A 27,175-nucleotide genomic window follows, 5' to 3' on the forward strand; every position below is an offset into this window, starting at 1 on the left:
CAGTACAGTACTGTAGCAAATCGACTGATTCAGTGTTGCTATCAAGCACATCAAGCCGAATGCAATTTCTCTCGAAATGATTAGGGATTGTCGAAAAACTATTTAGGTAGACGTACACGAGCGCACGACACAGCGATACCTACTGAAGTCCATCGGCTTACCGCCTATAGACCCATTATACAACAGGAGATACATTGATTGTCGAATCAAAATAGTGCTTTGCTCAAACCTGAACAAATACGGACCCATGTCCTGATCCCTACGGACGTACTCAACGCGAGTCCACTCCAACCACCTGGCTTGCTCAGGACAAACAAGCAAAATGTTTCAATAAAGGCTATATGTAAAAGAAAATCTGGTAGAAGATTGGCTCTTACTGTTTTCGGGATGCAAGTCCCTAGATCAGAAAAACCAGCAAAAAAACGCTCAGCTCGAACGAAGTACACCGCGACTTCTAGAACAACACCGACCCATTCCCGGCTAGAGACGACTTCAATCGTCAAGCTGATACCTACAGGGTGAAAGCTGTTTGTCATCACAGGCACCTAGGCAAACAACAAGAGCTCGGACTCAATATGTTCCCCCATCCGGGAAACTAAAACTCTCCCTCGGCTATATATTCTCTCTGTTCTCGAGCTACTTAACACCAAAGACTTTCTACTACGCCTGCACCTTCTCTTTACAACACCCAAGCCGCTCAACTATCAACACTCTTACATACAACAACTCACAACCTACCTATCTCGACATCAGATATGGCCTCCGAATCTTTGACACCTCGTTATCAGCTACGTGACAGGGCCATTACAAATATTCCGCCCACGCCTGTTACAGCCAGTAACCTCGTGGTTCAAGGCGCTGTTACACCGGCCAGGAGCTTTTTCGACCTGCCGCCTGAGCTACGATGCCAGATATACCATCAGATCTTCGTCACCAAGCCACCCTTCCAGCTCAAGCTCCCACGAAGCTCGGATAGAAGACGGTACGACCGGGGTATGAGCAAATTCAATGTCCAGTATGCGTTGGCTGATCCTATTTCCAACCCCATAGGCGCGGTGTCGACTCGACCAAAACCACCTATCTGGTTCCTCGCATGCAAGCAAATGTGCATAGAGGCCATTGGTCAGTTTCAGCGAGGCGCTATTTGGATATTGTCGAACATTGACTCCTTTACAACCCCGGAAGGACCGCAGTTTTCCGTCTGGAAGAACGCTGCAAGTGGGCGTACCCGACGAGTAGGACCGTTTCTGCTCACCCCCAGCGATGCGCAAGATATCAGGCTTATCAGTGGCCCGCTAATGCATGCATTTGGCGAGATCGACCATCGTGGCAAGCCCTTCAACCGAGTCACTTGGGGATGGGACAATGACATTGTGCAACGCTTGAGCTCGAGCGTGGCCACATCCACTAATTTGCGGAGCTTGACGGTGAACATCATCACCATGTCACCAAATGGCTGGAACTCTAAGGGTGGACCGGGAAATGCACCCTGCAAGGTCGACTACAAGTGGCTCGGAAACCTTGAGTTGCCACAGCTCCAGGACTTGAAGATCGAGATGCTCTATGATACAGCATTCGCCGCTGATAGGAGGATCATGGCCGCATTTGATGAAGCTACGATCGAGGTCGGCATGAAGTTGATTGGTGGGAAAGGCACATGGTCGTTCACTCGGACTGGTGGTTCTTGGGTTGCTCCCAGGACGCAGCGTCCCATATGCCTCCGGATTCCGTACACCTTCAAACGGGGTGAGAGCTAGATGGCGAACATCAAGACATCTTGGACTTGATCATACCGACGCGCAGCTTTCGCGAAGAGGCGCCATGCCACCTGGTCATGCCTCCGCCCAGACATGGCTTGCGCTAACTAGGTATAGAAATAAGCAAAGATGTTCTCTTAACTTGAGGGAATCGATTCACAATCAATTAACTCCAACATCTTCTCCTATATCTATAGACCCTTACTCTAAATTAACTCTACCTCTCAGCTAACTCTAACTCTAACTTACTTTCCCTAACCTTAAAGAAAACTAATACTAACCTTTAGTTCCTATGTTTTAACTAGAATCGATCTAGAATTGATTTAGAATTGATTCGGGTTTTAGCTATATAGTTAGCGCAGACCAGGTGGCCTGCTTCCTGTTTCGCGGAGACTGGAGATGGCAAGTCGTCTAATTAGTCATGGATTGCTGGAGATGAGAGGTCTTGGATTCATGACCAGCAAAGGGAGAGTAAGTGGATATTCGAAAGCCATCCAGGATATCATTACAATGCGATGAATAAACAGACATGCAGGCCATAGTGCCGTGACCCTAATCCTTCTTCGCTATGTGACGTGATGGCTTCGAACAGATCCAGCATGCAAATGCAAAAACATACCTCCGAGTCACGGTGGATCGCCACCAGGTATGAGTTGTTGCGGCATCTGGTCAGCAACATCGCGATGCCATCAGGTGCTGCAATAATTCGTGCGCGCTACACCCCACGATCCTGAGCACCTCTACGAAATGAGGGCCTCCATAACGCTTCGATCACTGTACATGAGAGAAAGCTAGCAACAGCTGTGTTACAATGACAAGACCGTGTTCGGAGTCAAAATCATGTCCGCACGAAAATAATGTCGAGGTTCGGAAACATTTCAGCCCGAAAAGCATTTTCGGCGAAATAAATCGTGTCCGCCAACACCAGCTCGTGACCGAACACCGTTTGAAACACCGAAATTCTGCGCTGCAATCCACAGTAAAATCGAAACCTTCCGCATTGGGTATATCGAGCGTCACACTTCTTCGCCGAAACGCCGGAGAAGTGCGAATAGAGTTTCTTTTCTCTCCGAGACTATAAATTATCACGACTCTAACAACGAGCGTAGTCAAACATCTTTGGCCGATACTGGCACGGCCTAGTCGTGGTTCGTTGGTGTTCGTTATGATTCGCGTGCAAAGTAGTTGCCGTGCTTGCTCGATGAGCGCGCCCGAGGCATCAAGAGGTGTTGCAATGATTCATGCGCGCTCTGTCTTGATTCAACTTACTATCAGACAGCGACCGATATCTTATATGCAAGCCTGAACAGACTTAACAGCTAATCAGGGCATTGCGCAGAGCTTAGACAACCTTGAAGTGAGACAGCTCAACTGAATTGATAATCATGCAACCGAGGCTACGATCTTTCAACGTGGCCTTTCCTGAAGCACCTATGGTATTTTTCCTTGGCAGCTCCACCCTCTAGACCATCTGACCAAAAGTCCGCAGCAACTCTACCGGCGTTCCACTTGCTCTAGTTGCACGTAGGATAAACAGGATAAACTCGCATTACCGGTGGCCCCCGCGTTTCCCCAGACTTTATGCCGGGACTCACCCTGCCATGCAATTTCCCGAAATTCTGTATATCATGACTTAGCCTACACCAAGCCCTCGTGGTCGTGCAGATCATCGGTCATTGATACTATACAGGGAGGAGCACTCTATCCTAAACAGGACGAGAGCAGGTCAAGACGGGTATTGTACTAAAGCACTCAGTAGGTTACCCGATCTGTGAACATGCGATCGAGACAATTCCTGGGAAGTGGAGTATATATAGATTGTGTTTCCTTGCGTTGTTGAGGAAGGATAGAACTCTTTTTTTTGGAACGTGCTTGCAATGCTGTTCACATCTTTCACCACCGCTCTGGCGCTTGCCAGCAGCGCGGCTGCTATTCCTACTTTTGGCCTCGAGCCTCGTCAGGCTGCGACCCTCAATGCTGCTATTGTTGCGCGAGGCCGCTCGTACATTGGTACTTCGTTGACGATCCGCAGCGACACCCAAGAGTCGAACATCATCAAGTCGGAATTCGGCTCAATCACACCAGAGAATTCTATGAAGTGGGACGCGACTGAGCCAAACCGTGGACAATTCACCTTCAATGGCGCTGACCAGGTTGCAAACTTCGCGACCCAGAACAACAAGCAGATGCGCTGCCATACACTGGTCTGGTACTCCCAATTGCCCAGCTGGGTCAACCAGATCAACAACAACGCCACATTGATGAGTGTCATGGAGAACCATATCAATACTGTCATGGGTCGTTACAAGGGCAAATGCACCCACTGGGATGTCGTGAATGAAGGTGAGTCCAGCTAGTATTCAACGAAAAAAGCAAAGCATTAACAATGGCGAAGCACTCAACGAAGACGGCACGAACCGTGACAACGTTTTCCTCCGCGTCATCGGCGAGCAATACATGCCCATCGCCTTCCGCATGGCCGCTGCTGCTGACCCAGCCGCCAAGCTCTACTACAACGACTACAACCTCGAGTACGGCGGTGCCAAGCACACGGGTGCTCTCCGCATCGTCAAGCTTGTTCAATCCTGGGGCGTTAAGATCGATGGTGTTGGTCTCCAGGCCCATCTGACCTCAGAGTCAACCGGAACACAGAACACTCCTACCCCCAGCGTCGCAGTCCTGACGAAGACGCTGCAAGACTATGCTGATCTCGGTGTTGACGTTGCGTACACTGAGCTCGACATTCGCTCCAACACACCGAGCAACTCGGGCAAGGAGACTGTTGCAGCTGCGGCTTGGGCTCGTGTTGCTCAGAGCTGCATCAATGTTTCGCGCTGTGTTGGTATTACAATCTGGGTACGTGCACCGTCTACGATTATTTGGGAAAGATGATGAAGCTAACTCTCTGTGTAGGGTGTCAAGGACGGATACAGCTGGGTCCCAGGAACGTTTCCCGGTGAGGGATCTGCTCTGCTCTGGAACGACAGCTACCAGAAGAAGCCTGCTTACACTGCTTTCCTCAACGTCCTGAACGGACAGAACGTCACTCTGGCCTAAAGTGGACGGACTTGAAGGACTGCTTACTTCACTGTATATATTCTCACTACCTTCGACTATGTACAAATGAAAATTAAATATGGCTTCTCGACTGTGTTCGAACTTGAACCACGACTAAAAAAAAGCTCTAATACCATGCACAAGCCTAGATAGACCCAACAGCGATTCCAAATAAGACAAATACTAAAACAAGGGCTAGAAATATACATCTTCAACCTAAGTACACTCACAAAGTGCTTAAGATTCAGAAATGTCGATCGCGCATGTATCACTGCAACACGTAGTAATCCGAGTCCGCGTCATACCAACACCAACCACTCAAACAATTCCCATTTTCCACCTAACATCTTTCTACAACGCCACCCACGTGCCCCCATTACCCCATCAAGTAACTTATCTTTCTACCGTCGATGTCTGCAATGCTTGAGGGTTCATCCATGCCGCCTACTTTAAACGAGGCTTTTCCAACATCACACGTCGACGCCGGCCAATCGCATCACGCCACACCGAATCTCGTGCATGAAAGTGGGTTTTTTTTGCCACGACTACTGGGTTTTTACTACCTCGGGCTTGGTGCATGAGATCTTAGTGGAAATATACCAATAGTGCCGGGAGTGGGATATCCAAATGCTAGGGAAGGTGAATTAGAGTATATGATAGCTCGGAAGCTATGCACGGTATTATCAGATTTGGAATTCGCCCGGTAAAGGTACCGTGTATAGCTTCAAGCTACTTATATTGAACTGCCTTGCTGCAGCGCTTCTAGCCGGTGTGCTGTCGTAATTGAAGGAAGTGGCAGTGTATTTTTTCGTAATTAATACCCCCAACTTCACAGCTTCGTTCACATCCCTTCGACAAAATGTTGCTCCCGGTAACTCTTCGTCCACCACAGATACCAAGGTACGATGTTCATCTTGATCACATGTCCCCACCACGGCGTATCCTGCACTGTCTTGACTACGCTTTGACTCTCATCGAACGCCGTGTCAATCCTCGCTCGCCGTAACTTCTCATACGCTTCAAACGCCTCTTTGACCGGCACACCTTCCTGTCGCCTAGTCTCCATCCACTTCGCCAAACACCGCGCAAACAAAACCCCATCTTCAAATACTATGCCCGTCGATTCGCCCTGTGGCGGCATCGCGTGCGCAGAGTCGCCGATCAGCATAGTCTTCTCAGTCGACCATTTTCCGCCTTTTGAAAGCGTGAAGACAGGCCAGAGGTATAAGTCCTCCGCATCCTCAATAACTCTCTCAATGAGAGGATTCGCCGCACCACTATACCTCTCCAACATATCCTCCCGAATCCTCTGCGCATCTTTACCCGCCGCTTTCCACCCATCGCGACTTTCAATTTCGGGGACTTGCATCAGCGCGCCCACGTATATCGAGTTGTGGGCAGCGTTGTGGAAGGATGTTAGCAGCATGCCTCTGCGGCCGAAGTTCATGCCCGAGACTTCAAAATGCGTGGGCTCGTAGAGACCAGTGGTTTTGTCGAGGCGCCGCGCGGAGAAGCCAAAGGCGTTGCAGATGCCTGAGTATTGGCTTTTCCGGGCGGGTTCGACGTGCTTGAGGCGCGCGACGGAGTGGATGCCGTCGCAGCCTACGAGGATGTCGCCATGCGCTGGAGTACCGTCTTCGAAGGTCAAGGTAACGCCTTCATTGTCCTCATTGATGGTGGTAGTCTTCTTCCCGCACTCGATCCGGATATTGGAACATTTTCCTACTGCTTCTAACACGCCTTTTAGTGCCTCTCCTCTTGTGATCCTCAACGCAGTAAATGGTGGTGTTCCTAGTCCCTTGCCGTCAGGTCCGCGAAAACTACTTTCGGCAATCTTCTTGTTTGTGTACAAGTCGAAGACCTCGACTGCGAGACATTCGGCGCCATACTGCTTGGCGCGGATCTCATCCAAGGCGCCTAGATGTGAGAGTAAACGGAGAGCATTTGGGGTGAGATTTACGGCGCCTCCGATTGTGGCAGGCTCAGGACGCAATTCAAAGATGGTGATGTCTGGCGGAGGAGAAGTGAACTTGGTGAGGGAGAGAGCGGTGGTCAGACCAGCGATACCAGCACCTAGAATCAGGATCTCCAAGGGTTCGAGATGAGTAGACATGGTGTCCCAAATTTTACTTCTTCTTCGGTTGCAGGTATTCAGCTAAGCTACAGTATGTGTTTGTAGTCTCGCTCAAGCAACTTATAAGTGTATACCAACATAGTCTTGGTGAGCTCATCGATTCTCTTGTTCTGGTATGCCTCACATGGTTAGTGCTGATAACGCGCGAATAGCTCTAGTGAACATCAAATCTCGGGAAGGATGGGGAACCGCTTCGGCTGCGCAATCATGTCTACTTGGGACTAATAAGTCGTCCGAACACCCCTAGTCAGAGACGTTGTACACCGAGTACAAGCCATGCAGCATCTATATTGTACGCTTGTAGGAGGTCCTCAGCGCAGGGTGGTGATGGTGACTTTGGTATCCACGGGTGGGCAAGACGACCGGAGTGATGTCTTCCGTGTGCGCTGTATTGTCATCGTTGCCGTTACTTGCAGAACCACTGGCTCGATTTTTCGAAGATGCTGGGCTTCCACAGCACCGCGGAGGGAGCTCCTTCGAGAACGCGGCTGGACTCGTCGTAGCTCCCACGTGCGCATGAGATCATGGCTGGGCACCTGGGTCGCCGAAGCCAATGCGAGTACCGCAGCACTGCAAGTATGCTTCACATCAGGCTTCCCTAGGTCTTCTGAATCAAAAGATCCTCGACATGCATCTTCCCGATTAACCTCACCTCATCAACTGTCTCCAGCCTCTCCCATCACATCCCTCCTCAACCAACGCCAAGCTGCCAGCCAGCCACCGGCCGCATATAAGGCCTCATGCACCACTCCCCCACATATCCCGTGATCACACTCCACTGCGGAACCCCCCGCGCCTAAGACAGTTCGCAGGCGATGCAGCAATCGACAGCCAGACCGCAAGGCTGGGGCTGATTACCGATTCCGGAAGGTTGCGGCTACGACTAGTGAAAAGTGCGCTTTGGAGTCGGGGGGAAATGTTGGAGTGCGACAAGGCTGGACGGCGAATCTTCGGAGGGATCGAGAGGTGAACGGGTGCTGATTCGCTGATGAGGAGAAGGGTTGTTTGGGGTGGTGAATGGGTGCGTGGCTTGGCGGTCGGGGGGAACTACCGAGGCATGAGTCGAGTCGAGTCGCGAGGTCCTGCGGGACGGCCTGTGATGTTGGACAATATTTCAATATTTCGAGGACAAACATAGCAACATACATCTTACAGAAATTTTACTCAAAGCTCCAACACTGCCCGACATCAAAATGGCGACCCCAAAATCTCTAAACAACACCTACCATGCCCCGACCGCCCCGTATCTCAGACCTATCATTATCTGCGGCGTCGTCATGGCGCTTGTCGCACGTCGCGAGGTCATTTCACCGGGCTCACCACTATACGATTACGTCCTGTCGAGATCGCCAAACGCCTTGAAAGCCGGTGTCTGGATCCAGAATGGACTATTCTACTTCCTCTACGGTGCTCATGCTATCGAGGCAGCTGTGTTCACCAAGCGATTGAGCAACCATGGTGTTAGCGTAATGAGTCTGGCATGGTGGAAGTGGATGGCGACGTGTTTCATTGGGGGCAAGTTTTGCTTTGAGCACTTCGACAAGGTGGTGGGAAAGAAGGCTGCTTAGATGAGTTGTGAGCATGAAAGGGTCGATGCGGGGAGTGATTCAATTCAATTCGGATTCACTGTATCCTCGCTGCATATATCGCTACAAATGGAAGCCAGATAACGCCTGTGCCTATGCTCTTACAAACCCTACGAAGGTACATGTACACTGATGTCAAACTCGAACCGTCGTCTACTGCTTCTTCTGCGCGTTCGGGCCCATCTCTTTGCTGAAGGCGAAGTATGATACCTCAAGGCTGGTGAGCGCCCTGATGCCGACGAGAAGGATGAGGAAAAGCGGGATGATGGCAACAAAACCCATGAACAGTCCGGGCGTGAAGTATTGGTATCGCTCGAAGAGACCGCCAGCGTTGGTCGCATTCGCGCGCTGCACGTGGGAAGAGAGGTCGCGCTTCAGTTCGAACTGCTCGTAGTTTCCAAAAGGATTCTCCATCTCGTATGGAGGGTGCTGGTTTTCCAGTTGTGCCTTGGCCACCTTCTCGTCTATTGGCGTCGTGATGTAGATGACGGTGTAGTCTTCAGATTGGGCGATGAGCTCATCGATCATGTCGTCTGCATATGTCAGCTGCTATCTCCATCCAAGTGATTTTCACACATACCGGCATCCTGCAGACTGCTCAGTCTCTGGTCCTTCTCCGCGCCCGGTGCTGCGACAGCTTTCAGACCCGCCTTGTGTCCACACCTTGACTGGAGATGCGATAAAATGGCATTTCCATCAACCTGACCAACCACATCTGGGACCGCGAAAGTTGTCCTGACCTGCTCCTGCTTGCCGCCCATGTACTGGCTCAGCACGGGTGCCGAGCGACCGTCTGCATAGTCGGCAGCGGAGACACCGCGCTGCTCAATAACAACATAGGACTCCGTGGGGCAGTCCTTCAGCGCGCCGAGAATGTCGGCAGTAGTCTGTGATGATTCCGCGATCGATGCGTCTGCGTTTGGGAGGAGCAAGCTGCAGTTGTTAGCTAAGAAGCTTCAGGGCAAGCTTCGGAGGCGCATACTCAGCCGTGGAGAAGAGGAAGAAGGGCGAGGTATTGCTGAATGCAAACGCAGAGGGCAACGCTGCCAGAGCGAGGGCGCCAACCAATGTCTTCGCCATGATGCAGTGATAGCTGGACGTGTGTTGTTGCTGGTGATGTTCACGTAACGGGAGCTGGCGTTGCGGCGATGCCTGCCACACTAGATCACCCGAAGATTTGCCGGATTCATGACGCGCAGTCCAAACTCCGAGCGAATTTCGTACAGTCAGAAGCGCGTTGCATGTGTAAACTGCGCCACCGCATCTGAAGAGTCTTTCCGAAAGCTGTCTGGAAGCTGACGCCTGTTTCACTGGCTGCTTATGAGTCATCAAACATCATTTTCTAAAATGTCGCGCTAGCAATACCACTGCCTCTGGCAAAGTGTATAACCTCGCTCGCCACTGTCACTGCAACAGTACAACCACACGCGCTTCAATTTTGTTCTTTCTTCACGTTCACCAGGCCGTACAAATACCAGTGCCTGCAAAATCAAATTCAGTTCCTCGGGACTCCGACACGGCCTTTGCGCCACCACAATCGCTATCACGTACATACCGGTCGATACTCAACTACGCACCATGTCGACCGCCACTGCAGCACCGCCAGCTACAGCAGGGACAAGTGATGCTTCAAGAGGCGCCAACAGGCGGAGACGCCCGCGGAGAAACCCCAACACACCAGCAGAGCAGCAAGCGGAGGGACAGGGACAGGGACAGGTTCACGCTTTGGTCCCGTCGCAAGTCATGTCGCAAAGAGGTGGGCGCAGTGGAAGGGGCCGTGGGGGCGCCAGAGGAGGGCATACAGAACCTGGGACCCCCACAGCACCACAGACGGAGGCCGCAAACCACGATGGTGCGCCTTCTACCAACCGCGGAGGCAGAGGCGGACGGGCGCGGGGCAGAGGACCCAGGTTTGGCCCACGACTGGCCGCTGGCGGGCGGCAATTTGGTGGACAGTTGACTGCCGAGGACAACGGTGCTTCAGAAGCAGATTCGCAGACAAGCTCGGGGCTACAGGCAGATGCTCCTGCATTCCAACCTGGCCAACCAATTGCTCCCCGCAAGCAGCGAGCGCCACGCGAAAAGAAGCCGCAACTACCGAAGTCGAATGCGCCAGATATCGCGACGCGAACACACGAGGACATAGACAATGGTCACTACGAATGTGCTATTTGCACGGAGGATGTTAAGAGGCACTCGCGAGGTGTCTGGTCATGTCGAACATGCTGGACCGTATTCCATCTGGGCTGTATCAAGAAGTGGTCCACAAACGAAGGCTCAGCAGCAGCTCGTCAGCAGGCTCAAGATGGTGAAATGCCACCCCCTAGGCAGTGGCGTTGTCCTGGATGCAACTTGCCCAAGGATACCCTACCCAAGAACTTCCACTGTTGGTGCGAGAAGGAGCTCGATCCCAAGGCCTTGCCAGGATTACCACCATTCTCGTGTGGTCAGACGTGTGCTCGACCCCGGGTGTTGCCAAAGAGTTGTCCCCACCCTTGTCCTGTGACCTGTCATGCTGGCCCTTGTCCGCCTTGTGGCCTTATGGGGCCGACTAAGCCTTGCTTCTGCGGTAAGAAGTCAATGACCCGACGCTGCGTCGATACCGATTACGAACACGGTTGGGGATGCGGCGAGGTTTGTGGCGAAGTCATGGCATGTGGAGAGCACCGGTGCTCGCGGCCGTGTCATGACGGTCCATGTGGTGCATGCGAAGTGCGAGTTCCTGCGCGATGCTACTGCGGTCAGATAGAGAAAGACATACTATGTCGCGACAGAGCTGAGGAGAAGCAGAGCAGACAATACCACACCGCAGCCGATGGTATTGCTGCCATGGAGGAGTGGATTGGCACGTTCGAATGTCCAAATGTGTGTAGTCGGCCTTTTGATTGCGGAAAACACATGTGCCAGAAGCTTTGCCATCAGCAGGACGCGAAGCCACCACATTGTCCTCGATCTCCCGATCTTGTGAGCTATTGCCCTTGCGGAAAGACTCTGCTGAAGGACATGACGAATGCCAACCGAACAACCTGCGAAGACCCGATACCGAATTGTGCAAAACCATGTCATAAGACACTAGCCTGCGGACATCCATGCGAGCAGCTGTGCCATCAAGGAGATTGCTCAGCCTGCTTCCAGAGAGTGTCCATTGCCTGTAGGTGTGGACGTACGACATCGACGTCGATCTGCCATCAAGGATCCGAAGAGTCTCCACAGTGTATGCGCATCTGCCGAGTGTCTCTGAATTGCGGACGACACGAATGCGGCGAGCGATGCTGTGCCGGCGAGCGTAAAGCTGCAGAGCGTCAATCTAATCGGCGCAAAGCGCGACCTTTGGATGCGGCACCCCGTCGACCAGGCGATAACTTTGAAGCTGAACATATTTGCACTCGTAGCTGTGGCCGCCAATTGAAGTGTGGCAATCCCGAACACCGCTGCCAGGAGCTCTGCCACAAAGGCCCATGTGGGACTTGTCGGGAAGCCATCTTCGACGAGCTCAGCTGCCAGTGTGGACGCACTGTATTACAACCTCCACTCCCTTGTGGTACTAAGCCACCTCCGTGTCGGTTTGCATGCGAGCGGTCGAAAGAGTGTGGACATCCGCAAATGGCTCACAATTGTCACGGGGACGAAGAGAATTGTCCCAAGTGCCCATTTCTGACGACCAAATCTTGTCTGTGTGGTAAGAACGTACTGAAGAATCAGCCATGTTGGCTCTCGGACGTTCGTTGCGGCGAGATTTGTGGGAAGACGCTCAGATGCGGTGCCCACAAGTGCCAGAAACAATGCCATCGTTCAGGCGAGTGCGACGAGCCCTGCAGACAGCCGTGCGGTAAGGAGCTCAGCATCTGTGGTCATCCATGCATGTCTCCTTGTCATTTCCCTGGGGTGTGCAAGGAAGAAAAGCCCTGTCAACAGAAGATCTTCGTCACTTGCGAATGCCAGAGGATCAAGCAGGAGGCCAAATGCGCTGCGTCGCGCCAAGGAGACGGAAACACGAAGAAGACCTTGAAGTGCGATGAAGAGTGTGCACGCCTGGAGCGCAACCACAAGCTTGCTCTCGCTTTGAATGTCGATCCCGAGCACCAAAGCGACCATGTTCCGTATTCCACCGAAACTTTGAACATGTATCAACAGAATTCGACATGGGCGGCTACTCAAGAGAAGCAGCTCAGACTGTTCGCTGCTGATCCTGAAGCGAAACGCTTCCGATTCAAGCCAATGCAGCGTCATCAGCGAGCTTTCGTGCATTCACTTGCCGAAGACTTTGGCTTTGACACGGAGAGCATGGACCCCGAGCCCCATCGTCATGTCGCCATCTTCAAGACACCTCGTTTCGTCATGGCACCTATGAAAACACTAGCAGAGTGTGCGCGGACCCGACCAGTCCAACGCCCTATACCTGCACCAGCAGCCACTGCGACATTGCGTCCTAAGCCAAGCAACACGACTGGCGATCCGTACAACGCTTTCCTCGTCACGAATCCGCGATTTGCCTTGACCATCGAAGAGGTCAGCACCGTCGTCAAGTCTGTATTGGCCAAGACATCCTTCAGTCTCGACCTCGAAGTCAACTTCCTCCCCAGTGAAGCCGTCACGCTCAAACCCCCGCTCGTCGCGCGTCTCAACACCGACGAACGCTCGATGCAGAAGCAGCTGGAATCCATACAAGAACCTCTCCAGCAAGCTTTCTTGGCTCAGAAGATTGGCAAGATCCAACTCGCGCGCCTAGATTCAAGTCTCAACATCCTACGCAAGGAATCAGACATTGGCCCTGGTAGCGGATGGAGCACCGTGGCTGCAGCGAAGGGCGCGCCATTGAGACAGGTTGCTAGGGGCACAGCGTTTGGCAACAAGGGTGGCTTTGCGGTGCTGAGCTTGAGCAATAAGAAGAAAAAGAAGGAGATCGAGGTTGTGGAGGACTGGGAGGCTGCGGAGGAGCAGGAAGAGGAGAAGGAGATGAAGGCTAGTGGAAGTGGTGCGAACAGTGGGGTTGTGAGTGAGAACGAGGGAGGTGCATCGTCACGGCCTGATAGTGCTGGTCCTGCGGTGGAGGGCTCTTCTGATGAGGCGATTGTTCCAATGACGCCAGGAACTGCTAGATGGGCGGATATGGAAGATGAATAGGACTTTTAGCTACGGCCATGCATGGGTCTTATAAGTTCCAGTATCGCCTACAGAAGAAGCAAATCTCAGTACAACTCACACAAGACTCGCGCTTGCGAACGTGGTTGAGCAATACGTGACGATACTAGGTATTCTTCGCCTCTCCCTCCCCACCCATCAAATAATATGCCCCATAGCCGCATACTGGTCCTTGACATTCGCAATCAACGCCGGTTTCAAAAACAAGATAAACATCCACACTCCGGGCAACGCACTCATAAACCCCGTCAAACACTTCGCCTTCGGATACTTCGCATACACCTCAAACCCGTCCAGAAACCCATTCACCAAATTCGTAAGACTCCACAACAACATGCTGACCGCAATCGCCCAATACGGCGCCGACGACAGGCCGTACGGGTTGTTTTTGAAATGCGCATTCGACCGCCGTAAGCAGTAGAGGATGGCGTCGTCGATGGGCGCGCCGGCGATGGTGCAGCGGCCGAGGAGCAGGCGGTGGGCGCGGGATTTGGCCCAGCGGCGCTCGAGGGCGTGGGTTTCTGTGCGCTCGAGGGAAAGTTGGCGGTCGCGGAGCCAGGTTTGGCATTCGGCGAGGGTGTAGTGCACAGCGTCGAGGAAGTCGAGTTGCATGGTTACTTTGCGAGTGGAGTCGATTGGGTAGGTTATTGAGACGGGGGAGCGGCTGGATGCGGATGTGGTTGTTGATGGTGTCGTGGAGGATAGGGTGGTGTGCTGGGAGGCGCGGTGGTGATGGAGCATGGTTGGAGTAATGCGTAAGACTTGTTGCGCGGTGGAGTGGTAAGAGAGATGTTGGGCAGAAGTTGGGATGATTTACGGGGGAGGTTTGAGGGAGGGAGGCAAGCAGTTTGGATAGAGCGATTGAGGGCGGCCGGCCATGTTTTCCGCTCTCTTCTTTCCTTCATACGAAGAGACGTTTAGATATGCCACATTATTTGCGAAGAAAGTAAGAGGTGTTTAGAACTCCATCAATAGCACGTGCCTCTACAGCGGTAAGACATGGGACTTAAGACGAAACGAAGAATTGATGGAAATAATGAATGAAAAGAGGATCACATTGAAGATAGAATGTAGCCTTCTACTAGATGAACTCTAAGATGCACCACTGCAATAAATCAAGACTTGTTGACCTAGAAAGAAAAGAATCCATCTGATGTGAGTCGAAGCGTTCATGACACCAAATCGCATGACTCGGTTGCGGTGCAGGTAAATACGATGAGATGGGGAACTAGTCTACGGCTGGCCTAAGCGGGCGGAGCCGAAGTCAACAATCGAGCGATGACGTCTGTCCCGCGGCCGCGGGTACCTGAGCGTTGCCATGCTTCGCGACTCCCATCGTCGATCAAACGGTTGCAGCTTCTGCTCATTTTCGCATCGCAGAGGGAAGCTGTCCCTCTATTCCCTCGAGCAGGAGGTCCGCAGCCGTGTTTATCATCTCGAGTGTCCTGCGATAGCTTGTATCCACTCCTCAACAACTTCATCCTCAACACCACCTGTTTTATCATCACGCCGCAGGATACCTATTGCATCTTTTCCCATTGTTTACCCGCCAGCTCACCGCACCAATGCAGTCCCTCGCTAACAAATTGGTCAACCTGGCCACGTCTGCGCCGTCGGATTCTCCCTCCGATCCGGCTTCGCAGACAGTGTACCTGCTGCCATTGACCGACTCCGGCGCGCCAGACGTGCCGGGCACATACATTTACCTGCCGCCTCCAACCGAGCCGGCATACTCTGTCCGCTTCCAGATCCAGGGTACCAGCTCGATATGTCGTAAAGGCAGTCTCTGGGTGAACATCCCGGCCAAGGGCGAGAAGTTCGACCGCAGCAAGTATCGCGAGTACAAGTGGGTCTCCCCATCAAATCCCCAAACTTCCCCACAACACATCACTAACGGTGGTTCGCAGGCTCAAGCCAGACTTCAACGGCACCACGGAAATCGACGTACCCGTATACGCTGCCAATGCCTTCTCATTCTACACAACCTACTCGCCGCTCCCACAATGGTCGTTCACCGACGTTGCATCACCAGAACCCACGCGAACATCCACATACTACATCGATGTATGTCCGAGACTCACCCTCCAGGGCAAGCAATTGCCCGTCGAGAGCGTCATTGTCTTCTCCACGCTGTCCAAATTCATGGGCGAGTACCCCACAGATTGGGATAACCATCTACGCGGCATTAGTCAACGCGGCTACAACATGGTTCATTTCACACCCCTCATGATCCGTGGCGAGTCGAATTCTCCCTACAGCATATATAGTCAGCTCGAATTTGACAAAGCTGTCTTTCCCAAGGGCGAAGCGGATGTCGCGGCCATGGTCGAGAAGATGCACACTGAGTTCAGCATGCTTGCCATGACCGACGTTGTGTGGAACCACACAGCTAACAACAGCAAATGGCTCGAAGAGCACCCAGAGTCAGGTTACAACGTCGATACTGCACCCCACCTGCAGCCAGCTCTCGAGCTGGACACGGCGCTCCTGAAATTCGGCAAGGAGCTGTCTTCGTACGGGCTTCCTACCAAATTCGAGAGTGAGGCCGACCTCGTCAAGGTCATGGAGAGCGTCAAAGAGAATGTGCTTAGCAAGCTCAAGCTGTGGGAATACTATGTTGTGGACGTGGAAAGGGACGCCCAGGCAATCATGGAGAAGTGGAAAGCCGGCCAAGCCACTTTCCCCGAAGGCAGCTTTAGTGAAGCTGGTCTTCGTGGCCTCGATGCCGTCAAAGGCTGGCCGCTGAAGCAGAAGGCCGACTGGCTCGTCGACCACGCGCTTCTCGGGGGCGACAGGATGGGCGAGCGGTTTAGGCGCCGCATCGACCCAGCTGCTGGAGCTGGTCTCCTGTGCGCTCTTTTCGGTCGCTTCGACAGCCGTACTAGTGATACCCCAGACGAGCGCGCTGCATCAGACGAGTGCACTCGCATCTTGCAAGAGCTCAATCTACCATTCTACAAGGAGTATGATGGAGACGCGAAGGAGATCATGGAGCAACTCTTCAACCGGATCAAGTATGTCCGGATAGATGCCCATGGTCCCAAGCTCGGTGAAGTCAACGAGAAGAACCCGCTGATCGAGACGTACTTCACCCGTCTGCCGCTCAACGATACCACCAAGAAGCACAACCCGGAAGCGCTCGCGCTTGTGAACAACGGCTGGGTCTGGGCCGCCGATGCCATGCGAGATAACGCTGGTCCCAAGTCGCGCGCATACCTAAGGAGAGAAGTCATTGTTTGGGGCGACTGTGTCAAGCTCCGATACGGATCTGGCCCAGAGGACAATCCTTTCCTTTGGGAGCACATGGCCAAGTACACCAGGCTGATGGCAAAGTACTTCCAAGGTTTCCGAATCGACAACTGCCACTCAACCCCCATCCATCTGGCCGAGTACATGCTCGACCAAGCCAGGCACGTCAACCCCAACCTCTTCGTCTGCGCAGAGCTGTTCTCTGGTTCCGAAGAGATGGACTACAAGTTTGTCATGCGCCTCGGCATTTCTTGTCTTATACGAGAGGCCATGCAGGCCTGGAGTACACAGGAGTTGAGCAGACTTGTACACCGTCATGGTGGTATTCCCATTGGCAGCTTCGAGACAGACGAGGTCCTCAATGCCGACCAAGACGGCACAAAGTCGCACGCTATTGTCAAGAAGATCAAACGTAGTCCTGTACATGCACTGTTCATGGATTGTACTCACGACAACGAGATGCCTGCACAGAAGCGCGACGCTCGTGACACGCTTCCGACTGCTGCTCTGGTCGCCATGTGCTCTTGCGCCACTGGGAGTGTGTTCGGCTTCGATGAAGTCTATCCCGAGCTCATTGAGCTTGTCCACGAGAAGCGACTCTATTCTTCGACCAACTCAACCGGCGGCCCCATTAAGGCGCAAGCTGGTGAGGGTGGTATTGGAGGTGTCCGGAAGATCATCAACGAAATCCATGTAAAAATGGGCCAAGAGGAGTACACTGAGACGTACATCCACCACGACCAGGAGTACATCACTGTCCATCGTGTCGACCCCCACACCAGGAAGGGCTACTTCTTGATTGCACACACTGCATTCCCTGGATATGGGAACGGTAATGGAGGCTTTGGTCAGACAAATCTGCCAGGCACGCAAGCAAAGCTCATCGGCGCTTGGAATCTGGATGTCGATAACAGCCAAGAGACCAGGGCTCGTGTCATTGGCGACAAGACTACACTGCGCGGCCTTCCTGCCAGGACGAACAACCTTCAAGGAGTGAAGATTGAGACTACCGGCGACTCGACCACGATCAGCATCCCAGACAAGTTCCCTCCTGGTAGCATTGCGCTCTTTGAGACTTCGGTAGCGAGCGCTGAGCACGCCGATGGCCTTGACAAGTATGTAACGACCGGAGCGAGGGCAGCCTTCAAGGACGTCAACTTGGCCGACCTCAACTTCATCCTGTACCGTTGCGACGCAGAGGAGCAGAATGACTCTGACGGCAAGGACGGAACCTACGACATCCCAGGTCATGGCAAGCTTGTATATGCCGGCTTGCAAGGCTGGTGGAGTCCACTGCGCGACATCGTCAACGACAACAACTTGGGCCACCCGATCTGCAAACATCTCCGCGAAGGTCAATGGGCCTTGGACTACTGCGTCGGACGTCTTGAGCGCGCTGGATCGAAGGGACAGTATTCCCGCGTTAAGGAACCCGCCAAATGGCTCAAAGAACGATTTGATGCTATCCGCAAGCTGCCGAGCTTCATGCTTCCGCGATACTTCGCGCTCGTTATCCAGGCTGCTTATAACGCCGCGATTGACCGTGCAATTGAGCTCATGGGCGAAAATGTACGCAACGGCAACAACTTCCTGAAGAGTCTCGCCCTCGTCAGCGTCCAAGTAACAGGTTACGTGAAAGGTGCTTCTATCTGGCCGGAGAAGAACGTACCCAGTATGGCTGCTGGCCTTCCTCACTTTGCAGTCAGCTGGGCCAGATGCTGGGGTCGTGATATCACGATCTCAGCCCGTGGTCTTTTCATGGCCACAGAAAGGTATGATGATGCCAAGGAGCACATTATGTGCTTCGCAAGTGTTCTCAAGCACGGCATGGTACCCAACCTCCTAGGATCTGGCGTGAACCCGCGATACAACTCCCGAGATTCGGTCTGGTGGTTCTTGCAGAACATTCAGGACTACACCAAGATTGTGCCGAACGGTCTTGATCTGCTCCAGGAGAAAGCTCCACGACGCTTCCTCCCTTACGATGACACCTGGTTCCCTCACAACGACAAGCGAGCTTACTCGGTACACTCCACGATCGAGGATGTGATCCAAGAAGCATTACAACGACACGCTTCCGGAATAGAATTCCGTGAGTACGATGCTGGCCCTAACATCGATAGCCAGATGAAGCCAGAGGGTTTCGATATCAAGATCTGGACCGACTGGGAGAATGGTCTCATCTTCGGCGGTAACCAGTGGAATTGTGGAACCTGGATGGACAAGATGGGCGAAAGCGAGAAGGCCAACAGCAAGGGTGTTCCTGGCACACCCCGTGACGGCGCACCTATTGAGATGATCGGCATGCTGTACAGCGCTGTCCGCTGGTGCTCCCAGCTGTACGAGCAGGGCAAGTTCAAGTATGAGGGTGTGACATTGCCCGATGGCAAGGAGACCATCACGTACAAAGCGTGGGCCGACAAGATCAAGGCAAACTTCGAGCGCGCCTTCTACGTTCCTCGGACTCCAGAAGAGGACAAGGACTACGATGTCAACACCAAGATCGTCAACCGTCGTGGCATCTACAAGGATCTGTACCGATCCGGAAAAGAGTATGAGGACTACCAGCTGCGGCCCAACTTCCCTGTCGCCATGGCGGTTGCTCCGGATATGTTCGATCCTGATCATGCTCGGTACGCACTGCAGATGGCCGATCGTGTTCTGCTCGGACCACAAGGCATGAAGACGCTGGATCCTTCTGATCTCAACTACCGCGGGTACTACATCAACAGCGAAGACTCGACCGACTTCCATACGTCCAAGGGCAGGAACTACCACCAAGGCCCTGAATGGCTCTGGCCAACAGGTTTCTTCCTCCGAGCCCTCCTCAAGTTTGACCTTCAACGACGGAAGACGCCTGAGGAGCGCGTCGAGAGCTACCAACAAGTCACACGCCGATTGGCTGGATGCATGAAGGCTATCCAGGAGAGTCCTTGGGCTGGACTGACAGAATTGACGCAGAAGGATGGTGACTTCTGCGGCGACTCGTCCCCAACACAGTCATGGTCTGCTAGTTGCATAATCGACTTGTTCCAAGATGCCCGCGAGTACGAGCTGGATAAGGCGTAGAGTTGATTGCGCAGCGCTGGGATGAAGTTTGTTGCAAAACGCTTTGTCGTCTGCAGTAGGCTGGTTTGCTGTAGACAATTGTGCATAGAATAAGAACCTCTGTTGATACCTTTTCAATTTGTAGCATTTTGACTAATTACTTTTCAATCCGTCAACTTTGCTCCTGAAATGACCAGTCGCATTTGACGTCTGGCATCCTTGCACGTCTGACATCAGCGGAGGTGACTACGCGTCTTAGCGTGTTTCTGCCCTACGGGAGCTAATCAAATAGTCCGCGCCCACCCGTTCGCGGGCAGTTTGTGGTTCCCAACTTTCAAGATTAGAAGGGCGTGTAATAGTTTGCAGCCGGTTGCGGCAGTTCCTCTATACCTCAGATCAAGATGCCTTCCAAACGTCCAGTCGAGACCATAGACCTCACTGACGACTCGCCTTTCCACTCATCGTCGCAGGGTGACGCGCATGCCTCAAGTTCGCAGGGCTACGCGCATTCGCACTCGCACTCTTCGCCCCACGTTCGCGCACCCAAACAGGCACGCACATCAACGTACAATCGCACATGGTCGGGCGCGTCGCAACAAGACCCCGTGTACATTCACGACGATGACGAGGAAGACGCGTCAGCCACGCAGGGCATAAATGAGCAGGAACACACCTGGACGCTATACGGCAACATGCACACCAACATTGTCGGGGTGAGATACTACAATGGGTATGCGACCGTTGGAGAGATGGTGGTGCCGAGGAGAGAGCCACACAACCAGTATGACCGCAATGCGATCCAGGTGCTCAATGTGCAGGGCGCACAGATTGGTCACATACCCCGGACTATCGCGAGCAAGCTAGCCAAGTACATGGACAATCGCAGCCTGCTCATCGAAGCTGTCATCACGGGCGAAAAGGGCGCGTTCGAATGTCCGCTCGAGCTCAAGTTCTATGGCACCAATGAGCCAGTGGAACGTGAGAATCTTATCAGCCAGATGCGCGCCGACAAATTGCCTGTGGGACACGCGGCAGATCGCAAGCGCAAAGAAGCTGCGGCTGCGAAGGAGAGGGAGAAGATGGCCAAGCAAGCCGCAAAGCAGGCGCAGAAGAAGGGCGGAGTTGTTGTTGGAGTGGGTGGCCAGAACCACGAGAACGACATGGCAGATTTCATGGCAGGATCATCGCAAGGCTTTGGTCCTGGGCCCAGTCTCGAAGACATTGTCGGTGGAAGTATTCGCTACGCCCCCAGAGTTGAGCAGATGGTCGAAGAGTTCGGTGTCAAGGAGACGGATCTGGCAACGATGCCCAAAGCTAAGCAACCGAGCGCTGTGCAGACCGAATTGCACCCCTTCCAACTACAAGGACTGCAGTGGATGCTCGACAAGGAGTCGCCTCAGCTTCCCGCCCAGGGCACCAAGGACGTGGTCCAACTGTGGCGGCGTCACCCGCGCATGCCGAATGCATTCACCAACCTCGCAACAAACTTCTCTGTCACTAATCCTGCACTTGCTTCTGGTGGTATTCTGGCCGACGACATGGGTCTCGGAAAGACAATCCAGACGATCTCGCTTATCATGGCTGATCGAGAGCTCGGTCGCAAGGCACCGGATGCCTGTGGTGCCACTCTTATCCTTGCGCCGGTCAGCGTCATGAGTAATTGGTCCTCCCAGATACAGAAACACCTGAAGCCCGAGCATGCTCTCCGAGTCATGTTCTGGCATGGCAATCGCAAGCAGCCTATCGATCCAAAGCAGATTGAAAACTACGACGTTGTCATCTCTACATATGACTCGGTGTCAGTGGAGTGGTACTCGCAGAAGTCGACCGACCTACCACGGAAGGCAGGTGTTTACTCCGTCAAGTGGCGCCGCATCATTCTCGATGAGGGCCACAGCATACGCAATCCCAAAGCGAAGAGGACTATTGCGGTCACCAACCTCATGGCTCAATCTCGCTGGGCACTGACAGGAACGCCTATCATCAACAATCTCAAAGACCTGTACAGTCTTATTCGCTTCCTTCGCCTATCTGGTGGTCTCGATAGATTCGACATCTTCCACACAGCGATCATGCGACCTGTGCTGCAAGGCGACATGCAAGGCAACCGAGCACTGCAAATGCTCATGTCGGGCATCTGTCTGCGTCGAAAGAAGGAAATGTCATTCATCGACCTGCGCTTGCCTGATCTGTCAGAGTATGTTCACAAGATCAAGCTGCATCCTCATGAGCAGGAGAAGTATGACGCGCTTGAGGCCCAGGCAAAAGGCACGCTCGACGTCTACCGCAAGAACATCGGTGGACAGAAGAGTGCAGATACATACCGTCATCTGTTGGAAGTATTGCTACGCATGCGCCAGCTCTGCAACCACTGGCAGCTCGTTGGTGAAGAGCGTCTTAGCTCTATCATGCAGCAGCTTGAAGCCGAGGGTGTTGTTGACCTGACTGAGGAAAACAAGGCGGCCCTGCAGAGTATGCTCCAGCTCATGATCGACTCCCAAGAAGACTGTCCGATCTGTCTCGACACCCTCAAAGAGCCTGTCATCACCAAATGCGCGCACACCTTCTGTACAGCCTGCATCGAGCGCGTCATCGAAGTCCAGAAGAAATGCCCCATGTGCCGCGCCGAGCTAGAATCCCTCTCCAGCACCACCGTCAAGCCCGCCGTGGAAACCACCGTCAAACCCGAGCTCACACAAGACCAACTCGCCGACGCCGCCTCGCTTGAGCAAAACACATCCAGCAAAGTCGAAGCACTCCTGGACATCTTAAAAGCCACGTCCCAAGACCCGTCCAACAAAACCATCGTCTTCAGCCAATGGACCTCCTTCCTCGACCTCCTAGAACCCCACCTTACCGCCGGCGGTCTCACCTTCACACGCATCGACGGCAGCATGACTGCGCCCCAACGAGACACCGCCCTTGACGCCCTCGAATCCAACCCCAATTGCACAATCATGCTCGCCTCTCTCGCCGTCTGCAGCGTGGGTCTCAACCTCGTCGCCGCCAATCACGTCATCATGGCCGACAGCTGGTGGGCGCCCGCTATCGAAGACCAGGCCGTCGATCGCGTGCATCGGCTCGGTCAGAAGCGGGAAACCAAGGTCTTCAGACTGGTTGTTGAGGAGAGTGTAGAGGAGCGCGTGTTGGGCATCCAGGAGGAGAAGAGGAGGTTGATGGGGCTGGCGTTTGCGGAGAAGGAGGGCGGCAAGAAGAAAAAGGCCGGTGGTGTCGCGGATTTGATGAGGCTGCTGGGGCAGTCGACGCAGGCAACGCAGGGGGAGGGACAGGGTGCGGAGCAAGGGGATGGGGGCGAGGTTCAGGTTGTGGCGCAGGCAACGAGAGGAAGGACCAGGAGATGAAGCCAGCGTGTCTCTGCGTTCCTTCACATCGGCACATTCTCAAATCGGCATTCTAACAAAAGGGAAGTGTTTTTTTTTGGCTATTCAGATGGCGGTCTTTTGCTTTCCCGGCGTTTCCATGCTAGATATACCCTCTCAAGCTGCGAAGCTACGAATCTATGACGCTTTTTCACAGACAGGATACGACTTCCTAGGGCTCGAACAGCGAAGCTGGTGCGGAATGACACAGCGAAGTATCATATTGCCACGTACGAACATCTGCTTTGGAGAAGACGCATCGACGTTATATGCAGGCACGAATTGCAACATTCACAAGTCACAAAATCTTCGTGTCAGACATGTATCACCGCTCCAGCAAACCTACCTACTAGCAATTCCACCCCTCTCATCCTCATGCCTTCCCACCAACCTCCCCGTCACCGTCACGCTGAAAAAAAGGCCCGAAGCGCACGGTCCCCCATGGGAGAAAAAAAAAGGCGGTAAAAAGCCCATATCTGGCACCGAGAACGGATGCAAGTTGTCAGTATTCTTCTCGACGCGCCGGGCTAACTTCGATGCGGCATGTCCCGCTAGAAGGGAGAGTGGCGTCCCTCGTCAGCGCCGTCGAAGTCGGTGAAAGTATTTTTGCCAGGCTGGGGGCTACGTGTGTAACTGACGCGTCTGGGGGGGGGCAAAGTCTTCCTGGCCAAGTGAACACATGTTGCACGTGTCTCTTTCCCACAGCTGGAGGTGTGTTCTTTAGGGCATGTATTTCCGCCCGCGAAAGAACTTGCGGCGCGGCTCGGTGTGTTATAGCGCCGTGTTGAGCAGTAGTGCGAAAATGTAACGTCGACCGGACCGTTGCCTCTTCTGTTCACTTCTCGCCGTGAGGCGGGCACACTTTTTGGCCACAGTGGGCAGTGGGCTGAGGGTTTGTTCTCGTGGGCTTCGTGGGGGGGTTGCGGTCGTGATTGGCTGCGGGCGAAGAGCGCCGGGCTGGGGTACACAAGAAGGCCCAGATCTTACTCCAGATGCCGGTATATGGATGTTTGTGTTACGGTGGGTTGGGGATTGTCGAGGACCATGGCTGACCGGGTAAATTGGGCACAAGAGCGTTTCGCCGCATGGAAGCCAGCTCAAGTTTACGAAAGCGTCGGATAATGGTGGTGCATGAGACTTGCGAGAATAATCAAGGAGACTCGGAAGGGTAAGGACTGTAGAAGCGCTTATTTCGCGTTTAGAGGATTGTGGGACCTGATGGATCGGGCTCTGTCTGCGACCTGAGAAAGGACTTCGGTGACGTGACCAATATGCACATGTGGATACTTCGGAAACCTTGCCATTAGGAGTACTGTTTTACACAGCAGATGGCCCACAACTCCATGCATGAGAAGGATATGTTACATTAGAAGACAATGGAAATGCTCGTAGAGATTACAACTAACAAGACATGAGCGGAGAGAGACCGCCCAATTACATTGATGCAAAGCTCTTCGCGTATGTCTTCGTATCATCTCTCAGACCAAAGACATCGTTGCGTCGTCGAGCTTCGGTTCGACTAGATGAAGGGTAACCGACCTGACCGGCAAGTCCAATAAGCTCTTAACCATTAAAAAGTGCATGTGCCACGTTTCCAATGCAAATCCTGAAGTAATGCATTTTCAAAACCCAATGCCATGCAAAAGTGCCCAACTCCGAGGAAAGTACATGCCTAGAATGGGCGCATATTAGGCATGCCAAGCTGTGGGTGCGGGGCCATCACAGCTGCTCCAGCGCCGGAAGGTCCAAGGCGGTGGAACATCTGGATCAAACGCTCGCCAACACTAGGCTCGAGTTCAGTGCCATCCCTTGCGATTTTGACTTCTCGGTTGGCGTTCCAGGGGTTACGAAGCCCACGCGTGCGGTAAAATGGTAGACGTTGGGTCGAGCACCACTCAATCTTGAATGGTTTGCCCCAGCTCTGTGCAACCACTTGATTGTCTCCGTCAACAGTTTTGTCATCTTTCTCAGGCATTTCTTCCTCCGCTTCCGTTTCGGAAAGTTCTGCTTCCCAGAAGATTGTGCCGCGGGCCGAATCGTCGATAATCTTGCCTCTGGGAGCCCACTCGGTTGCCGATGTAGGGATTGACTTAGGAACGTCAGGCGCATCAACGCTATTTTCGGGTTTGGGCGCCTCGCCAACGACCTGGGATCCATCCTCAAGAATGGGGGAGGTCATTCGGGCGTAGCCAAAGTACTCGCCGGACTTGTTCGCCGAGAAAATCAGGTAAACATTTTCAGTCGACTGCAATGAGTTAGTAGAGGTACAGCGTGCCCGAAAAAAACATGCTTACCCTGAAGGCTTTGTTTAGAACGTCTTCGTTGTGGGATTGTGTGGCCCATATTCCGTTGCGAACACTGAGCTCCAAGTCCTGAAGTGTCAGACTCTTGACGATGAAGTATTTGCTTGAAGGTGTAGAAGCTCCCGGAGCAGCATCTTTATCCTGGACAGGAAACTGTTCCGTGACGCCTCCTTTTGCTTCATCGGCTGTCTCGTCGCCAACTTGTGGACTATGTGGCGGTGACGCGTTGGCCTGCTGCGTGCCTACCATAGCTGATGGTCCTGTGGGTACTCCTGAGGCGGGCGCTGAACTGCGACGTAGCCGACAGACAAGGCGGACACCATTGAAGCGAGAGTCGTGGAACCGATGCATAGCGGCTGTGCATGAAGCCTCTGAACGATAGTTTACGAAGGCACAATTGCTCTTCGAGATCAAGAACAAACTCTCGATATCTTTGGTCGCTTCACGCGAGAAGTGGTCCTTGAGAGCCATAACCGTTGTACCCGGAGGGAGATTTCCAACCCAGAGCGCGTGGCCTGATTGTTTCGGTTTTCGGGGTGGTCCACGAGGTATCGAGCTGACAGGACCGGATTGGGTCATGCCTGTGAGCATGCTGTTAGTTAAGATCCTCGTTACAACGTGCCGTGTTCTCTGGTGTTGGAGAGAGTGTAACTTACCTTGTGCTCTCATAAAAGGCAAGCCCATTCCAGCTTGATCACCTTGCAGACCTATGGTACCTACACGCGTGCCTGGAAATCCTCCATCGACTTGTTGATAGTTCATGTGTTGTGGACTAGCCACTCCAGCGCCGATGTCTGTCATGCTTTCTCTTCTTCCATATAGCGCCTGGGTCTGCAATCCCTGTACGGGATACCCGTGATTGTACTGGCCTTGATGTCCGTACGGTGCTGAATAGTACATGTATTGTGAAGCTCCAGGGAAATTTTGGTAAGCTGGTTGCATTGAATTCGGGGGCATGCGCGCCTGGTTGGGACCAAATGGCACGTACGCATTGTGCTGAGGGCCCTGCGCGTAAGCCTGCTGCTGGTAAGGACCCGCAGCGTATCCATTGCCGTACGAGGAGTGATTAGGGCATACTGCTAGAGGCGTGTGGAGCCATCTGCATATTCTGACCCATCTGATAAACAACAGCCGATGTTGACGCGCCAGAGAGCGAGCGAGGTATGGCATGAGAGCCTTGAGGATTGACTGACACATCTTCGATTGAACCGTAATCAGGCAATGCGCCAGCCATCGAGGACATGTTCAAGGGTGACACGCCATGGTCCAGAGGTGGATACTGTGCTATTGGATGCCCCGAGGAACGATAGTCAGGTCGAGTTTGGCTTTGTGGGATGGCGCTTAGCTGCGAGTAGAACGGAGTACTGATTTCTGGTGATTTTTGGGAGGCAGTAGGAAGACTTTGGTTCCCATCACGCGCAAAACCGGTTGCTGCGTTGTCCAGAGCCTGTGGCCGAGAGGTAGGAGGTAGGTCGCCCATTGGTACTTGTCCTTCGCAAACGACTGGTAGCGCAAACCA

At 53.3% G+C, this 27,175-nt stretch overlaps 13 protein-coding genes across 13 annotated transcripts; 8 read left to right on the forward strand and 5 right to left on the reverse strand.

Moving 5' to 3' along the window:
* Positions 1–755: 755 nt before the first annotated feature.
* Positions 756–1,757, forward strand: SNOG_03591 (hypothetical protein; the record flags this gene model as incomplete). The annotated part of the gene is made up of 1 exon (XM_001794096.1): positions 756–1,757. One exon carries the CDS (start codon positions 756–758, stop codon positions 1,755–1,757), a length of 1,002 nt encoding a protein of 333 aa, XP_001794148.1.
* Positions 1,758–2,335: 578 nt separating this feature from the next.
* On the forward strand, positions 2,336–2,900 carry SNOG_03592 (hypothetical protein; the record flags this gene model as incomplete). The annotated part of the gene is made up of 2 exons (XM_001794097.1): positions 2,336–2,403; positions 2,738–2,900. The coding sequence occupies 2 exons, from the start codon at positions 2,336–2,338 to the stop codon at positions 2,898–2,900; spliced, it is 231 nt and encodes a 76-aa protein (XP_001794149.1).
* Positions 2,901–3,634: 734 nt separating this feature from the next.
* Positions 3,635–4,814, forward strand: SNOG_03593 (hypothetical protein; the record flags this gene model as incomplete). Its single annotated transcript, XM_001794098.1, has 3 exons — positions 3,635–4,100; positions 4,153–4,613; positions 4,671–4,814. 3 exons carry the CDS (start codon positions 3,635–3,637, stop codon positions 4,812–4,814), a joined length of 1,071 nt encoding a protein of 356 aa, XP_001794150.1.
* Positions 4,815–5,655: 841 nt separating this feature from the next.
* On the reverse strand, positions 5,656–6,927 carry SNOG_03594 (hypothetical protein; the record flags this gene model as incomplete). Its single annotated transcript, XM_001794099.1, has 1 exon — positions 5,656–6,927. The coding sequence occupies one exon, from the start codon at positions 6,925–6,927 to the stop codon at positions 5,656–5,658; it is 1,272 nt and encodes a 423-aa protein (XP_001794151.1).
* Positions 6,928–8,093: 1,166 nt separating this feature from the next.
* SNOG_03595 (hypothetical protein) lies at positions 8,094–8,579 on the forward strand. Its single transcript, XM_001794100.1, has one exon. It carries the CDS (start codon positions 8,142–8,144, stop codon positions 8,514–8,516), a length of 375 nt encoding a protein of 124 aa, XP_001794152.1. The 5' UTR covers positions 8,094–8,141; the 3' UTR covers positions 8,517–8,579.
* On the reverse strand, positions 8,551–9,614 carry SNOG_03596 (hypothetical protein; the record flags this gene model as incomplete). The annotated part of the gene is made up of 3 exons (XM_001794101.1): positions 8,551–9,067; positions 9,115–9,467; positions 9,517–9,614. 3 exons carry the CDS (start codon positions 9,612–9,614, stop codon positions 8,688–8,690), a joined length of 831 nt encoding a protein of 276 aa, XP_001794153.1. The 3' UTR covers positions 8,551–8,687.
* A 498-nt stretch (positions 9,615–10,112) lies between these two features.
* On the forward strand, positions 10,113–11,775 carry SNOG_03597 (hypothetical protein; the record flags this gene model as incomplete). Its single annotated transcript, XM_001794102.1, has 3 exons — positions 10,113–10,987; positions 11,309–11,399; positions 11,611–11,775. 3 exons carry the CDS (start codon positions 10,113–10,115, stop codon positions 11,773–11,775), a joined length of 1,131 nt encoding a protein of 376 aa, XP_001794154.1.
* Positions 11,776–12,078: 303 nt separating this feature from the next.
* SNOG_03598 (hypothetical protein) lies at positions 12,079–12,240 on the reverse strand (the record flags this gene model as incomplete). The annotated part of the gene is made up of 2 exons (XM_001794103.1): positions 12,079–12,201; positions 12,226–12,240. 2 exons carry the CDS (start codon positions 12,238–12,240, stop codon positions 12,079–12,081), a joined length of 138 nt encoding a protein of 45 aa, XP_001794155.1.
* A 155-nt stretch (positions 12,241–12,395) lies between these two features.
* SNOG_03599 (hypothetical protein) lies at positions 12,396–14,327 on the forward strand (the record flags this gene model as incomplete). Its single annotated transcript, XM_001794104.1, has 3 exons — positions 12,396–13,628; positions 13,885–14,086; positions 14,137–14,327. The coding sequence occupies 3 exons, from the start codon at positions 12,396–12,398 to the stop codon at positions 14,325–14,327; spliced, it is 1,626 nt and encodes a 541-aa protein (XP_001794156.1).
* SNOG_03600 (hypothetical protein) lies at positions 13,815–14,417 on the reverse strand (the record flags this gene model as incomplete). The annotated part of the gene is made up of 1 exon (XM_001794105.1): positions 13,815–14,417. The coding sequence occupies one exon, from the start codon at positions 14,415–14,417 to the stop codon at positions 13,815–13,817; it is 603 nt and encodes a 200-aa protein (XP_001794157.1).
* An 824-nt stretch (positions 14,418–15,241) lies between these two features.
* SNOG_03601 (hypothetical protein) lies at positions 15,242–19,994 on the forward strand (the record flags this gene model as incomplete). The annotated part of the gene is made up of 2 exons (XM_001794106.1): positions 15,242–15,522; positions 15,584–19,994. 2 exons carry the CDS (start codon positions 15,242–15,244, stop codon positions 19,992–19,994), a joined length of 4,692 nt encoding a protein of 1,563 aa, XP_001794158.1.
* Positions 19,995–20,374: 380 nt separating this feature from the next.
* SNOG_03602 (hypothetical protein) lies at positions 20,375–23,335 on the forward strand (the record flags this gene model as incomplete). Its single annotated transcript, XM_001794107.1, has 1 exon — positions 20,375–23,335. One exon carries the CDS (start codon positions 20,375–20,377, stop codon positions 23,333–23,335), a length of 2,961 nt encoding a protein of 986 aa, XP_001794159.1.
* Positions 23,336–25,025: 1,690 nt separating this feature from the next.
* On the reverse strand, positions 25,026–26,127 carry SNOG_03603 (hypothetical protein; the record flags this gene model as incomplete). Its single annotated transcript, XM_001794108.1, has 2 exons — positions 25,026–25,598; positions 25,648–26,127. 2 exons carry the CDS (start codon positions 26,125–26,127, stop codon positions 25,026–25,028), a joined length of 1,053 nt encoding a protein of 350 aa, XP_001794160.1.
* Positions 26,128–27,175: the final 1,048 nt, after the last annotated feature.

Source organism: Parastagonospora nodorum (assembly GCF_000146915.1).
Source record: "Parastagonospora nodorum SN15 chromosome Unknown scaffold_5, whole genome shotgun sequence".
Classification (NCBI taxonomy): Eukaryota; Fungi; Ascomycota; class Dothideomycetes; order Pleosporales; family Phaeosphaeriaceae; genus Parastagonospora; species Parastagonospora nodorum.